This window comes from Salmo salar, chromosome ssa01 (assembly GCF_905237065.1).
Source record: "Salmo salar chromosome ssa01, Ssal_v3.1, whole genome shotgun sequence".
Taxonomy (NCBI): Eukaryota; Metazoa; Chordata; class Actinopteri; order Salmoniformes; family Salmonidae; genus Salmo; species Salmo salar.
The window spans coordinates 127,452,241-127,467,148 of record NC_059442.1 but is presented as its reverse complement, the minus strand read 5'-3'; the positions used below and the strand labels follow the sequence as shown (position 1 = coordinate 127,467,148).

The window sequence follows — 14,908 nt, the reverse complement described above, 5'->3', positions numbered from 1 at the left end:
AGACTGTCCGCAATAGGCTGAGAGAGGCTGGACTGAGGACTTGTAGGCCTGTTGTAAGGCAGGTCCTCACCGGACATCACCGGCAAGAACGTCGCCTACGGGCACAAACCCACCATCGCTGGACCAGACAGTACTGAAAAAAAGTGCTCTTCACTGACGAGTCGCGGTTTTGTCTCACTGGGTTGATGGTTAGATTCGCGTTTAACGTCAAAGGAATGACAGTTACACCGAGGACTGTACTCTGGAGCGGGATCGATTTGGAGGTGGAGGGTCCGTCATGGTCTGGATCGGTGTGTCACAGCATCATCGGACTGAGCTTGTTGTCATTGCAGGCAATCTCAACGCTGTGCATTACAGAGAAGACATCCTCCTCCCTCATGTGGTACCCTTCCTGCAGGCTCATCCTGACATGACCTACCAGCATGACAATGCCACCAGCCATACTGCTCATTCTGTGCATGATTTCCTGCAAGACGGGAATGTCAGTGCTGCCATGGACAGCGAAGAGCCTGGATCTCAATCCCATTGAGCACGTCTGGGACCTGTTGGATCAGAGGGTGAGGGCTAGGGCCATTCCCCCCAGAAATGTCCTGGAACTTGCAGGACCTTGGTGGAAGAGTGGGGTAACATCTCACAGCAAGAACTGGCAAATCTGGTGCAGTCCATGAGGAGGAGATGCACCGCACTACTTAATGCAGCTGGTGGCCACACCAGATACTGACTGTTACTTGATTTTGACCCCCCCTTTGTTCAGGGACACTTTATGCCATTTCTGTTAGTCACATGTCTGTGGAAGTTGTTCAGTTTATGTCTCAGTTGTTGAATCTTGTTATGTTCATAGAAATACTTACACATGTTAAGTTCGCTGAAAATAAACACAGTTCATTTACACAGACGTTAATTTTTTTGCTGAGTTGATATAGCCCGTGGGCCCCCACGCCTTTTGAGAGTGTGTGGTGTGTGTGTGTGTGTGTGTCTGTGAGTGTGCGTGTGGCTTACCTGTCATGTTGCAATAAATCAGCTGTGGCTTGATCAGGCCGCTTCCATCCACGTCTATGTAATACAGCCCTGTTGTGTTACCCTTGTGTTTGTATACTTCACATGACTGCTCATAGACGGCTGAGGAGAAAACAAAGACTCAGGTTACTTACTGCTAAATCCTAACTGAAATGAGTACTCGCTGAAATTATTTTAAAAAATGCGAACACACACACACACACACACACACACACACACACACACACACACACACACACACACACACACACACACACACACACACACACACACACACACACACACACACACACAGCAAGCATACAAGGCCCTCCCTTGTCCGCTATTCGGCAAATCAGATCATGACTTGGTACTCCTGCTTACTGTATACAAGGAGACGCTCAAACAGGAAATGCCTGTGACTCGCTCCTTTGAGAAATGGTCATCAGAATCTGAGATTATGCTACATGAATGCTTTGCATGGCTGATTGGAATATGTTCCGAGACTCTACCGATAACGTCAACGGGCTAACCACATCTGTCACCGGCTTCATAAGGAAATGCATCAGCGACGTTGTCCCCACAGTGAAAGTTCGCTGCTTCCCCAATCAAAATCCCTGGATTAACACAGATATTGGCGCTAAACTAAAGGACAGGGTTACCGCGCACAGGGTTATCGCAGACAAACCTGAGGTTACAACTGAGGACAGCAACAATAAGTCCCACTACAACCTCAGAGAATTTCCAACGAGCAAAAGGACAATATAGGAATAAGGTGGAATCATACTACACAGGCTCTAACGCCCGCCATGTGTGGCAGGGGCTACAGTCCATTACGGAATACAAAGGAAGACCCAGCCACAATCAGCCCAATGATGCCCCTCTTCCAGACGAACTCAATATATTTTACGTACACTTCGACAATACAACCCCGTAACGTGCATGAGGGCACCTACCGACCCAGAGGACTGGTTCTACTTGTACGGCAGCAGGGCTGGATGGTATTCCAGGGCACATTCTCAGAGCATGTGCAGATCAGCTGGAAGGCACATTCACGGTTATTTTCACCCTCTCCTTGTCCCAGTCTTTAATCCCCACGTTTTAAGATGAATACCATTATTCCTGTTCCCAAGAACTCTAAGGCTTCATGCCACAATGACTACTGCCCTGTAGCTCTCACATCTGTAATCATTAAATGCTTTGAAAGGCTGGTTATGGCACACATCAACTCTATCATCCCAGACACTTTAGACCCACTCCAATTTGCATACCACCCCAACAGATCCATAGACAACGCAGTCTCAATTGCACTCCACACTGCCCTCACCCACCTAGACAATAGGAATACCTACAGTTGAAGTCAGAAGTTTACATACACCTTAGCCAAATACATTTCAACTCAGTTTTCACAATTCCTGACATTTAATCCGAGTAAAAATTCCCTGTCTTAGTTCAGTTAGGATCTCCACTTTATTTCAAAAATGTGAAATGTCAGAATAATAGTAGAGAGAATGATTTATTTCAGCTTTTATTTATTTCATCACATTCCCAGTGGGTCAGAAGTTTACATACACTCAATTAGTATTTAGTAGCATGGCCTTTAAATTGTTTAACTTGGGACAAACATTTTGGGTAACCTTGCACAAGCTTCCCACAATAAGTTGGGTGAGTTTTGGCCCATTCCTCCTTGCTCACACACGCCTTTTCAGTTCTGCCCACAAATCTTCTACAGGATTGAGGCCAGGGCTTTGTGATGGCCACTCCAATACCTTGACTTTGTTGTCCTTAAGCCATTTTGCCACAACTTTGGATGTATGCTTGGGGTCATTGTCCATTTGGAAGTCCCATTTGCGACCAATCTTTAACTTCCTGACTGATGTCTTGAGATGTTGCTTCAATATATCCACATAATTTTCCTGCCTCATGATGCCATATATTTTGTGAAGTGCACCAGTCCATACTGCAGCAAAGCACCCCCACAACATGATCCTGCCACCCCCATGCTTCACGGTTGGGATGGTGTTCTTCGGCTTGCAGGCCTCCCCCTTTTTCCTCCAAACATAACGAGGGTCATTATAGCCAAACAGTTCTATTTTTGTTTCATCAGACCAGAGGACTTTTCTCCAAAAAGTACAATCTTTGTCCCCATGTGCAGTTGCAAACCGTAGTCTGGCTTTTTTATGGCGGTTTTGAAGCAATGGCTTCTTCCTTGCTGAGCGGCCTTTCAGGTTATGTCGATATAGGACTCGTTTTACTGTGGATGTAGATACTTTTGTACCTGTTTCCTCCAGCATCTTCACAAGGTCCTTTGCTGTTGTTCTGGGATTGATATTCACTTTTCGCACCAAAGTACGTTCATCTCTATGAGACAGAACACGTCTCCTTCCTGAGCGGTATGACGACTGTGTGGTGCCATGGTGTTTATACTTGCGTACTATTGTTTGTACAGATGAAAGTGGTACCTTCAGGTGTTTGGAAATTGCTCCCAAGGATGAACCAGACTTGTGGTGGTCCACAATTTTTTTTCTGAGGTCTTGGCTGATTTATTTGGATTTTCCCATGATGTCAAGCAAAGAGGCACTGAGTTTGAAGGTAGGCCTTGAAATACATCCACAGGTACACCTCCAATTGACTCAAATTATGTCAATTAGCCTATCAGAATCTTCTAAAGCCATGACATCATTTTCTGGAATTTTCCAAGCTGTTTAAAGGCACGGTCAACTTAGTGTATGTAAACTTCTGACCCACTGGAATTGTGAAACAGTGAATAATAAGTGAAATAATAGTCTGTAAATAATTGTTAGAAAAATTACTTGTGTCATGCACAAAGTAGATGTCCTAACCGACTTGCCAAAACTATAGTTTGGAAATTTGTGGAGTGGTTGAAAAACAAGTTTTAATGACTCCAACCTAAGTGTATGTGAAATTCTGACTTCAACTGTATATGAGAATGCTGTCCAAATCACTTTCAAGTAACTTAATTGAGTTACACAGTCATTTCTTTATACTTCAAGATGATTTGGACATGATTTGGCATGAAAAGGAAAATAGGGACCTTACTGTATATCAAAACCTCAACACAGTTTTCAGCTGAGGAACATACTTCAGGCTTTTGGGTGGAAAGGACTGTCCGAAGATAGTCCATAATGCATTCACATTTGTGAATGAATAACTATCTCACAGAATACATAACATGCACAAATTATTATCATTATTATATATCTTTTTCTTCATATTCTAATCTAAGACACCTAGGCATGTTGGGCGTGCCAACACAACACACATACACAAAGACAAACTTTTATATTCCAATACACTACTGTACTGAGGCATGTTGGTGTTTGCCAAACAGCAATGCTGCCAGAGACACAGAACCGCAAAAGACGCTCTTTATCTTGGGCCATCTCTCTTTCCACTCTGCTTTACCCTCAACAGTAGCTTTGTGTGCCAGCTGTCTGTTCTGTTATTGCAGATGTTGTTACATTATTGATGTGCTCACCGTCATTATCTGAAAGGAAACGCACAGAAAACCATTGCATGCCAGAATAAAGGGTGCTAGCTGGTGTCCCTAAGGAACGCAGGCCCCATCGCTGCAGATGTTGCTGTTTCTCTGACTGCGTCCATAATGGCACCCTATTTCCTGTATAGTGCACTACTTTTGAACAGAGTCCTATGGGTCCTGCTCAAAAGAAGTTCACTATCTAGGGAAAAGGATGCCATTTCAGACACACCCACTGTGTATCCCAGTCCATACAATTCTGAATAGCTCCTGGATAATGGCTAGTGGGCATGGCTGACTGATAAATAATGAATACAAGGCTATAATAATAACAATGTTAACCGGAGGATGCATCCAGTTGAGTGTTCTTCTTCACTAAAGAATTTGCTATTCCCCCTCTTTCACTGTTACACTAACCAGCTGGGTTCCTTAGTTGGTCCTTTGTTCTTGCCCAGCACACACACTTGCAGCTAATCAAGGGCTTGATAATTCGTTGAATCAACGAATCAAGGTGATTCGTTGAATAAGATTTGTTAGTTCTGGACAGCAACAAAATGTGCACCCTGTGGTGGGTCGCCATGATCAGCACTATGAAACCCTTCTGTAGTGTAACTAGAACACATTGACCTGGCATAGTACAGACCCTCATGAAATAAAGCATAGATACCCGTACAGCACAGGAGGCTGCTGAGCGGAGGGAGGCTCATAATAATGTCCGGAGCGGAGCGAATGGAATGGTATCAAACACATGGAAACCATGTGCTTGATGTATTTGATACCTTTCCACCTATTCCACTCCAGCCATAATCACGAGCACATCCTCCCCAATGAGTGCCACCACCAAACTCCTGTGCCGCACACTGATGAATGCTCCTGTTGTTTTGTTGTGCAACCTTTTGACTCAGGTCTCCGTCAGACATTTCTTTGTACCCTACAAGTCATTAGATGTGTGTGTACACATTTGAAACAATACAAACCCTCCCCCCTAGACAGAACAGAATAAGTAACATCCTTTAACAGTTTAGTGACACATGACACCTCCAATCTCGTAAATGTCTTATTTCCTCCTCACCTGAAACACTTCCTGTGATTGATCTGGGTCTCAGCTCAAATCTAATTATGCATACAGAGTCAATCGCTGCTAGTCCTTTCTTTGTCTCCACCACCACCTCACTTTCAGCGCAACTCTAGTGTGAATGTGTTAAATGGTGAGGTGATTATGTTTGACTGACAAATGGCTTAATTTCAAGTTTTAATCTTCTTCCACACAATTTATGATGACCCGGGTTGCAGCGAGAGAGAGAAGCATCATTAAAGGCTCTGTCCTATTCCTTATCTATGGTGTGGCTTTGACAAGAGGTTCTGGCGTTGCTGCAGGCTATTGCTGCATCACAGATAAGGCATTTGACCTTGAATTCAACGGACTGTTTCACTGTGCATGTATACGGAACAAACACATTATCCTCTTGACAGTATTTCTGCTTTAGTTCCGTTTAGTCATACAGCCACATGCAGGCATGTACTGTATATATTCTTCAGATACAAAAACCAACAGAGAAGATACAGAAAATGCCTCTTACAGCTGTGACATGTTGCTCCACTGTAGCCTGTGTTAGAGCAATTGCAATGGAAGGTACTCCAAGACTGAGTGCATCTCCCCCTGTGTTCACAATGGCTTGGAGAGCATCTGAAAAGAGAAGAGAGATATTTATTCACCAGAGATTTCCAAAAGGTCAAAAATCTGCATGTATATTTTTCAAGGATCCAAGTACACTTTCAAGAGTAAAAGCCAATTTATGCTTGCTATGGAGGGTGTGGATGCAATTGCAGAGCCTCTGGAGGCTTGCAGAGGCCAAATCGAGCTCCGTACTGCATCACCATGTGCCTCCCAAATTTTGTAACATTGCGGAGGGCTCCGTATAGCTCCGTATTGACATGATTGGTTGATGGTAGGTGGGGGCTGGAGGTCCTGTATAAACACAAACTCACTTCCTTGGCATCTTCCTTCATAACAGCTCTGCTCTGCTCCGCAAAGTGCAAGAAGTATGAATGCCCTGACTTCTGCAGAGGCCGTATCACAGTAAATGCTGTACGGTCACCGCAAACTATTTTCTCAGAAAGGTATATCTGACTAAATACAACCATTGTTTGACGTGCTGTGAATGTCCTATGAATGTCTAGGAATAAATATGTCTTTATGTCCTTTATAATACTGTCCTTAAGATAAGTGCATCAGCTTTTGGTTCAATGTCCTTTTACTTGAGCTATTCTAAACCTTTTTAAAGTATCCTCAAGAACTGTTCAGCACAGGTGGACATTATTAGAATGTCCATTCATGACATGAAGAGAATGTTCTCCTTTGAAATGGTCAGTTCTGAAAATTAATAATGGGCACCATTATAATTACATTCTAATCATCTGAAAACAATAAGAAGCCATGTGTGTGGAGATGTACGTGTTTCATGATGCATACCTTTTCGTAGCCTATGTTAATTAAAGAAGCAATAAAACTGGCCTTCTTTAGACTAGTAGAGTATCTGGAGCATCAGCATTTATGGGTTCGATTACAGGCTCAAAATGGCCAGAAACAAAGAACTTTCTTCTGAAACTCATTGGTCTATTCTTGTTCTGAGAAATGAAGGCTATTCCATGCAAGAAATTGCCAAGAAACTGAAGATCTCGTAGAACGCTGTGTACTACTCCCTTCATAGAACAGCGCAAACTGGCTCTAACCAGTTTGCGCTAACCAGTTGTGCCCCGGTACACAACTGAGCAAGAAGACAAGTACTTTAGAGCATCTAGTTTGAGAAACAGACACCTCACAAATCCTCAACTGGCAACTTCATTAAATAGTACCCGCAAAACACCAGTCTCAATGTCAACAGTGAAGAGGCGACTCCAGGATGCTAGCCTTCTAGGCAGTCTGGCCAATAAAAATAAAAGATTAAGATGTGCAAAAGAACACAGACACTGGACAGACGAAGATTGGAAAAAAGTGTTATGGACAGACTAATCTAAGTTTGAGGTGTTCGGATCACGAAGAAGAACATTCGTGAGACGCAGAAAAACTGAAAAGATGCTGGAGGGGTGCTTGACGCCATCTGTCAAGCATGGTGGAGGCAATGTGATGGTCTGGGGGTGCTTTGGTGGTGGTAAAGTGGGAGACTTGTACAGGGTTAAAGGGATCTTGAAAAAGGAAGGCTATCACTCAATTTTGCAACGCCATGCCATACCCTGTGGATGGCGCTTAATTGGAGCCAATTTCCTCCTACAACAGGACAATGACCCAAAGCACAGCTCCAAACTGTGCAACAACTATTTAGGGAAGAAGCAGTCAGCTGGTATTCTGTCTATAATGGAGTGGCCATCACAGTCACCGGATCTCAACCCTATTGAGCTGTTGTGGGAGCAGCTTGACCGTATGGTACGAAAGAAGTGCCCATCAAGCCAATCCAACTTGTGGGAGGTGCTTCAAGAAGCAGGGGGTGAAATCTCTTCACATTACCTCAACAAATTCACAACTAGAATGCTAAAGGTCTGCAAGGCTGTAATTGCTGCAAATGGAGGATTCTTTGACGAAAGCAAAGCTTGAAGGACACAATTATTATTTCAATTAAAAATCATTATGTATAACCTTGTCAACGTCTTGACTATATTTCCTATTCATTTTGCGAATCATTTCATGTATGTTTTCATGGAAAACAAGGACATTTCTAAGTGACCCCAAACTTTTGAACGGTAGCGTATGTGTGTGCATTTTGTAGCTGTAGGCTCTAAATGCAGCATGGGTACGGATTTTGAGCCCTTCCCGACAACAACGGAATGTGAGAACATATTTCAGGCTGAGAATGAAACGGTTGCCTTCTAACACTGTTCTCTCTCAGATATAGATTTAAAATGGCATGTGAAGGAGGGAGGACATCCTGCCAGCCGTCCCCATCATCCTCAACCCAGCAGCCCAGCCTGAAACACATTCGTCTGCCTGGCCTGACTGGAATTGATTCCAGAACAGCCACTGAGCTGAATCACAGGATTTCACAGGCTGCCTCACGCTCTCACTGCTGCCTGCTGCCTCATGCACACATTATCTTTCTTTCTCTCAAACACACACACACACACACACACTATATCTCTCACCGCAGCCTGCTGTTCACATGGCAAGCTTTCTTCTCAGGCACACAAGTAAATGCCTGCAGGCAGGTACCATTTTCTTGTTAATAACAGTCCCTTTATGACGTTGTGGGTTCAGGTGGTCAACTGCTCAGAGCTCTGAGACTTGGAGACAGTCAGACACACAGACACACGCACACCTGTCTCTCTTCCTGAGGGAGCAACCAACCATCACTGACTGAATGATAGCTGTGTCAAGTCAGAATCATATGAAGGAATGGTGTCACAACACCGGGCTGACAATGCCCGGTTCACAAACAAATCAAACTCAAATCAAAGTTTACACAGACTTACACATACACCAATTTGCAGATGCTTATGCTCCAGCGGTGCAGTATTATCTAAAAATAACAAAACACATATAGTATAATCCAAAAAGTTAAAAGAAGAAGAAAAAAAAAGAAATTAAGAAACATCAGTGAGCCATAATAGAACGAGTCCGGAATATATATACTGTATATAGTAGTAGTAGGATGAGCCATGGCTAGAATACAGTATATACTATACATATGAAGAGGGTAGAACAGTATGTAAACATTATTAAAATGACCAGTGTTCAACGACTCTATGAATATAAGGGAACAATCTCTAAGGTGCAGGGCAGACTACCGGGTGGTGACCGGCTAGTGACAGTGTCTAAGGATCAGGGCAGGGTACCGGGCGGAGGCCAGCTGTTTAACTACAAGACAAGAGCGGGGTCTGATGCTGAAAGAATGGGGTCTGGCTGGTTTATCCTATACAAAGAGACACTTGGCTGGTGTATATCATTGCACTGTATATCATCACGCGGTGTGTCCATCCAACTGTACTCAACGTGACTCCAAGTCATTACAGTTCACAGCCATGTAACTGAACCCCCCCGGTAAAGAACCCTAAAGAGAAAGGTTTGCTAGAATGTCCTACAAAGGACTTCAACAAGCTACAAAGTAAATAACCTCATTCCCCTGAACAGTGTGATGGGACCGAGAAAGTGTATATTTGTATCCCCTTCTGGGGAGAGGGAGAGAGAGAGAGAACCTGCTCCAGGACCGTATGCCACAGTAGCTCAAAGACAGGGTGACAGGAGGTTGGCACAGCTAGGCACCCTCTGCTACTTATAACTCCCTCTCTCCCTGGCCCTGATGCCAACTCCAGCCCAGCCCTCGGCAGGCTAAGTCTCTTGCATCGTGACCCCAATCACAGAGAGGTCACAAATATAGCCGTGTCACAGGGCGGAAAAGTCACCGGCTGAGAGACAGGCACAGCAGGCCGGTAGAAACAACAGTGTAGGCTACAGTGTTGTTTTCTTAGTCATCATTCACTGGTGTCTGAACAGTAGTTTGTCTTCAAGAGGCAGCTGAGCCTGACAAGGGCCCTGAAGGAGACAGGTAGAGTGACCACATGTCAAGGATTATGCGGGACAGTCCCTCAATTGGCCCTTTGTCCCAATCAAACAATCATGTCCAGCACGTTATCAACACATTCAAACACCACTAAATAAGAAAAAAAGGTTGATTTAATTTGCCCAGTATTAAAGTCAGACATTTCGACCTGTATTTTGTGCTAATGACTGTGATAGCCTAGCCTGCTGGTGATGTTAAACACTTCTCCAATCGTTGTTGAGATCTGATATTCTGCGCAGCGCAAGACGAGACGTAAGCCAATGTCATAGGCCAGGGATGGGCAATTTTGATAGGGGTGGGGACCAAAAAATAAAAAATAAGTCAGAACTCATGAGGGGCAGCAGTTGCTCGCGGGTCTGCATAACCACCCAAAAATTCCAAGATTTTAATAAAAATCCACAGATGTATGTGGTCTCTCATTTCTGCATCACCAAATTTTGCATGAGGCAAAAGAGTAGGCTAGGTGTGTTTCAATTGCTCATTAAGGGCAGCAGACTACAGGTGTGTAGTGCTGCCTGAGTGCACTGGAGCTTCGCTCTGCCACTTCTCACAATGGTGCTTGTTTACTAAAGTTAGCTGAATCAACGTCTTGGAAGATAACATAATGATGAATTAGCATTCTACATCACATAACCAAATATACAGTGCTTTCGGAAAATATTCAGACCCGTTGACTTTTATCCACATTTTGTACCATTACAGCCTTATTCTAAAATGGATTAAACCATTTTTTCCCATGTATCAATCCACACATAATAAATACCCCATAATGACAGGAGAAAAAACAGGTTTTCGTCAGCGATTACAGCCTCAAGTGTTTTTGGGTATGACACTACAATCTTGGCACACCTGTATTTGGGGAGTTTCTCCCATTCTTCTCTGCAGATCCTCTGAAGCGCTCTCAGGTTGGATGGGGAGCGTCGTTGCACAGCTATTTTCAGGTCTCTCCAGAGATGTTCGATCGGGTTCAAGTCTGGGCTTTGGCTGGGCCACTCAAAGACATTCAGAGACTTGTCCCAAAGCCAATCCTGCATTGTCTTGGCTGTGTGCTTAGTGTCATTGTCCTGTTGGAAGGTGAACCTTCACCCCAGTCTGAGGTCCTGAGCGCTCTGGAGCAGGTTTTCATCAAGGATCTCTCTGTACTTTGCTCCATTCATCTTTCTATAGATCCTGACTAGTCTCCCAGTCCCTGCCGCTGAAAAACATCCCCACAGCATGATGCTGCCACCACCATGCTTCACTGTCGGGATGGTGCCAGGTTTCCTCCACATGTGACGTTTGGCAAACCTGTTTTTGCTTTGTCATTATGGGGTATTGTGTGCAGATTGATGAGGGGAAAAAAACGATTTAATCCATTTTAGAATAAGGCTGTAATGTAACAAAATGTGGAAGAAGTCAAGGGGTCTGAATACTTTCCGAATACACTGTAATAGGATAGTATAACGTTACTGTTACACCAAAAACCTTTTTTAATGAGATTTATGGATGGTAGCTGAAAAGTAAACTAATATTTGTATATAATGCATCCAAAACTCAACAGCGTGCACCACAAGGCAGAAAGTGCTTTGATTGAATCTTCGTAATAAAAAATATCTATTTTTTGACAAATATTTTTTCCTTTCTTTCACTCCTGACTGTATGTGCTGCCATAGAAATAGAATGAATAGAACAGGCGTCCCTATTCAAGTCAATGATGGCGTAATGGGTGGACTTGCGGCCATTGCGAGTGTTCCCATAGGACCAAAACAGGAAGTAAAGCAGGAAGTGTACCCATCAATTTGTGCTGTGATTTGTTGAAACAACTCATGTGTCCGAAAACCACGTGTTTTTTTTCATGTGAGTCTTTCATGTCTTTTTGTTGTAAGGGCAGTGGTGTAAAGTACCTAAGTAAAAATACTTAAGTTGTTTTTGGGGGGTATCTGTATTTTACATTTATGACAACTTTTACTTCACTACATTCCTAAAGAAAATTATGTACTTTTTACTCCATACATTTTCCCTGACACCCAAAAGTACTCGTTACATTTCGAATGCTTAGCAGGACAGGAAAATTGTCAAATTCACACACTTCTGAAGAGAACATCCCTAGTTATCCCTAATGCCTCTGATCTGACGGATTGACTAAACACAAATGCTTCGCTTGTAAATTATATCTGAGTGTATGAGTGTGCCCCTGGCTATGCTTAAATTATATATATTTTTTAATTATCCCGTCTGGTTTGCTTAATATAAGGAATGTGAAGTGATTTATACTTTTACTTTTGATATTATATTTGAGCAATTACATTTACTTTTGATACTTAAGTATATTTAAAACCAAATACTTTTCAGACTTTTACTCAATAAATATTTCACTGGGTGACTTTCACTTTTACTTTAGTAATTTTCTATTTAGTTATCTTTACTTTTACTCAAGTAGGAAAATTGGGAATTTTTTCCACCACTGTGGAAGGGCATGTCTGGTTACAGCAAATGTCATCCAAAACTCACAGCAGCCATAGATAACCTGGCTATACAATGCAGTAGCCTCTGCTGCAGAGCCAATGGGAAAACAAAACAAAAGCAGCAGTGCAGGGGGTGAATTAATATACATGAATGGCAATACGAGCGAATGCTATGGGGATTTATAGGCAATTAGCTCGTAATCGGTAAGAGTGGAATAACTATACAATAGAGTGGAAGTCATTTTCACTACATAATAAATACAATTAAGTGTGACAATTATGGGGTGGAAATCTTGAAAATGTACCAGAATGCTAATCATTATGGTGATTTAGATCTTAAGATAAATACATGTTTGCAGTGTATATTAGTGACATCAACACATCTCCGATTCTTACTGTATAAGGTGAGGTGGCTATGGACCTGATCGTGCCTGTTCTCTGTTCCTGAGAAACTTGGTCTTTTTATAGATGTAGGTAGCTTGCAAACCTAGAGAGAGTGCAGACTAAAATCACTGTGCATTATAAATTATTCAATTCCCCTATCCACTCATCAGGCTTAGCTACCAGCTTTGTGCTACTGCCTTATTCCCTTTGTCATGCACACTCACTCACACACGCACACACACACTCACACACGCACGCTCTGTGTCTTAAAGTAACGGTGTGTGCAGCATGCCTGCCTGACATGTCAACATTGGCGTCATTATTTCAGTATATACTCTATGCACTGTTTATGCCTGTTAATTTATCGAAGGAGCACTTTCAACACGCCTCCGGCCTGATGCCAAGGTGTCACACAGACCATAGGGACATGGAGTCAGCTAAAAACAGCGCTCCCCCTCTAACTTCCACATGCACGGACAAAGGCAGGCGCAATCACACACACACTCATGCACAAGCCTCACAAATTAACTCCCCCTCCCTCACACACACACACAAACACACACACACACACTAACACTACTCCCCTAGGGTGAGGCTTTTCTCGGATTAATTTCTACATCCTTCCTGACAAGCAGCAGAGCAACAGCATCACACAGGCATTCATATTTACAATGTGGAGGGACTGAAGTTACGTAACAGCTGTAGGGGGTAGAGCAGGAGTGTCATACTCATTTTGCCCAGGGGGCAGCATTCGGTCTTCAATAAGGTCCCGGAGGGCTGAACTGACAATTGCTTATATTTCCTTGCAGTCACAATTTGCTAAAAATTGTCCTCTATTCCTCTTTTTTGGAATTTTCTATGCTCCCTGACTGTCCAGGGATTATTGGCTAACTGGACAGTCAAGAAACTGTATAAATATAGGTCCATTACAGTGGCGGTTGGGGCTGTTTAAGATGAGCATGGCCTTATTTCCATTACAGCACATTGGATGGCTGTCATTCAAATTCCAATTACCCAGGTCAATGTAACATCTATAGGTTTAGGCTACTACATGATACTCACATTTTCCCTATACCCATCATGAGGTTGCTTCAACATAGCCTACAAATGAAAGTTAACAACGTATGGGCACAAGTCGATAGGAACATTTGAGTAATCAAGGTGACAGACAGTGACACATTCAATACCACAATGCACACTCTTGCCTGCATCTAGCTGATCTAGGGTGTAATCATTCATCCAAAAGCTGCAAACGAGAGTTTCTATTGGACAAATTCAAGTATGTTTATCCCTGTTTCGTTCCGTTTAAGAAACGTTTTCAACAGAATCGGCAGAATGAATACACCCCTGATCACACGCAAACACAGTTCACTTTCAGAGCAGCCACATATAAACAGCATGATCCATTTGATCATTGTATAATTCCTTCTCACATCTACACGCTCTCTTCCTCTCACCTTTCACTTCGCTTGTGGACTTCAATGCACAACACATCAGCTGTCTGTGACGAGGTGGAAAAACCTTTCCAAGCCAAACCTTCATATAATAACTGCTGCACACAGCCTACATCCTTGTCACCATATTAGCTGACCTCAAGCAAACATAGGTACTAGATGTAACGCGTTAGTAAACATGCTACAATCATGCAGTAATGTGTGGCAATAAATTAATAATACCAAAAACGTACCTTCAGTTGTTCCACTGTTGGATAGCCATAGCCAGCTAGGTAACATATCATCCCTCTCTGTTTAAGCCAAGTGTTTGAGTAGGCTAAACTAGCTAGCTGCATTTGCTAGCTAAGTAAGTAAAAAAATATATATATATAGATAGCTCTCTCTCTGTCTTGCTTCTCCTTCATTTTTGAAAATCTTTTTTGTTAAAAACTGTTCAATTATTGTCTTTCTCTTTGAGTCAATTACTCACCACATTTTATGCAATGCAGTAGCTTATGCTTTCCGTACTAGATTCATTCTCTGATCCTTTGATTGGGACGACAACATGTCAGTTCATAATGCAAGAGCTCTGATAGGTTG

General features: G+C 42.9%; 1 protein-coding gene across 4 annotated transcripts in view; it reads right to left on the bottom strand.

The window, feature by feature from the left end:
- Nucleotides 1-14,908, bottom strand: part of LOC106561104 (contactin-associated protein-like 4) — a 206,707-nt gene that overhangs the window by 75,059 nt on the left and 116,740 nt on the right. For all 4 annotated transcript variants that reach the window (XM_045688516.1, XM_045688526.1, XM_045688535.1 and 1 more), the window contains 2 exons: nucleotides 6,076-6,182; nucleotides 1,000-1,119 (listed from right to left, as the gene is read on the bottom strand). In XM_045688516.1, coding sequence (XP_045544472.1) covers nucleotides 1,000-1,119; nucleotides 6,076-6,182 — 227 coding nt within the window. The remainder of the gene's footprint in view (nucleotides 1-999; nucleotides 1,120-6,075; nucleotides 6,183-14,908) is intronic.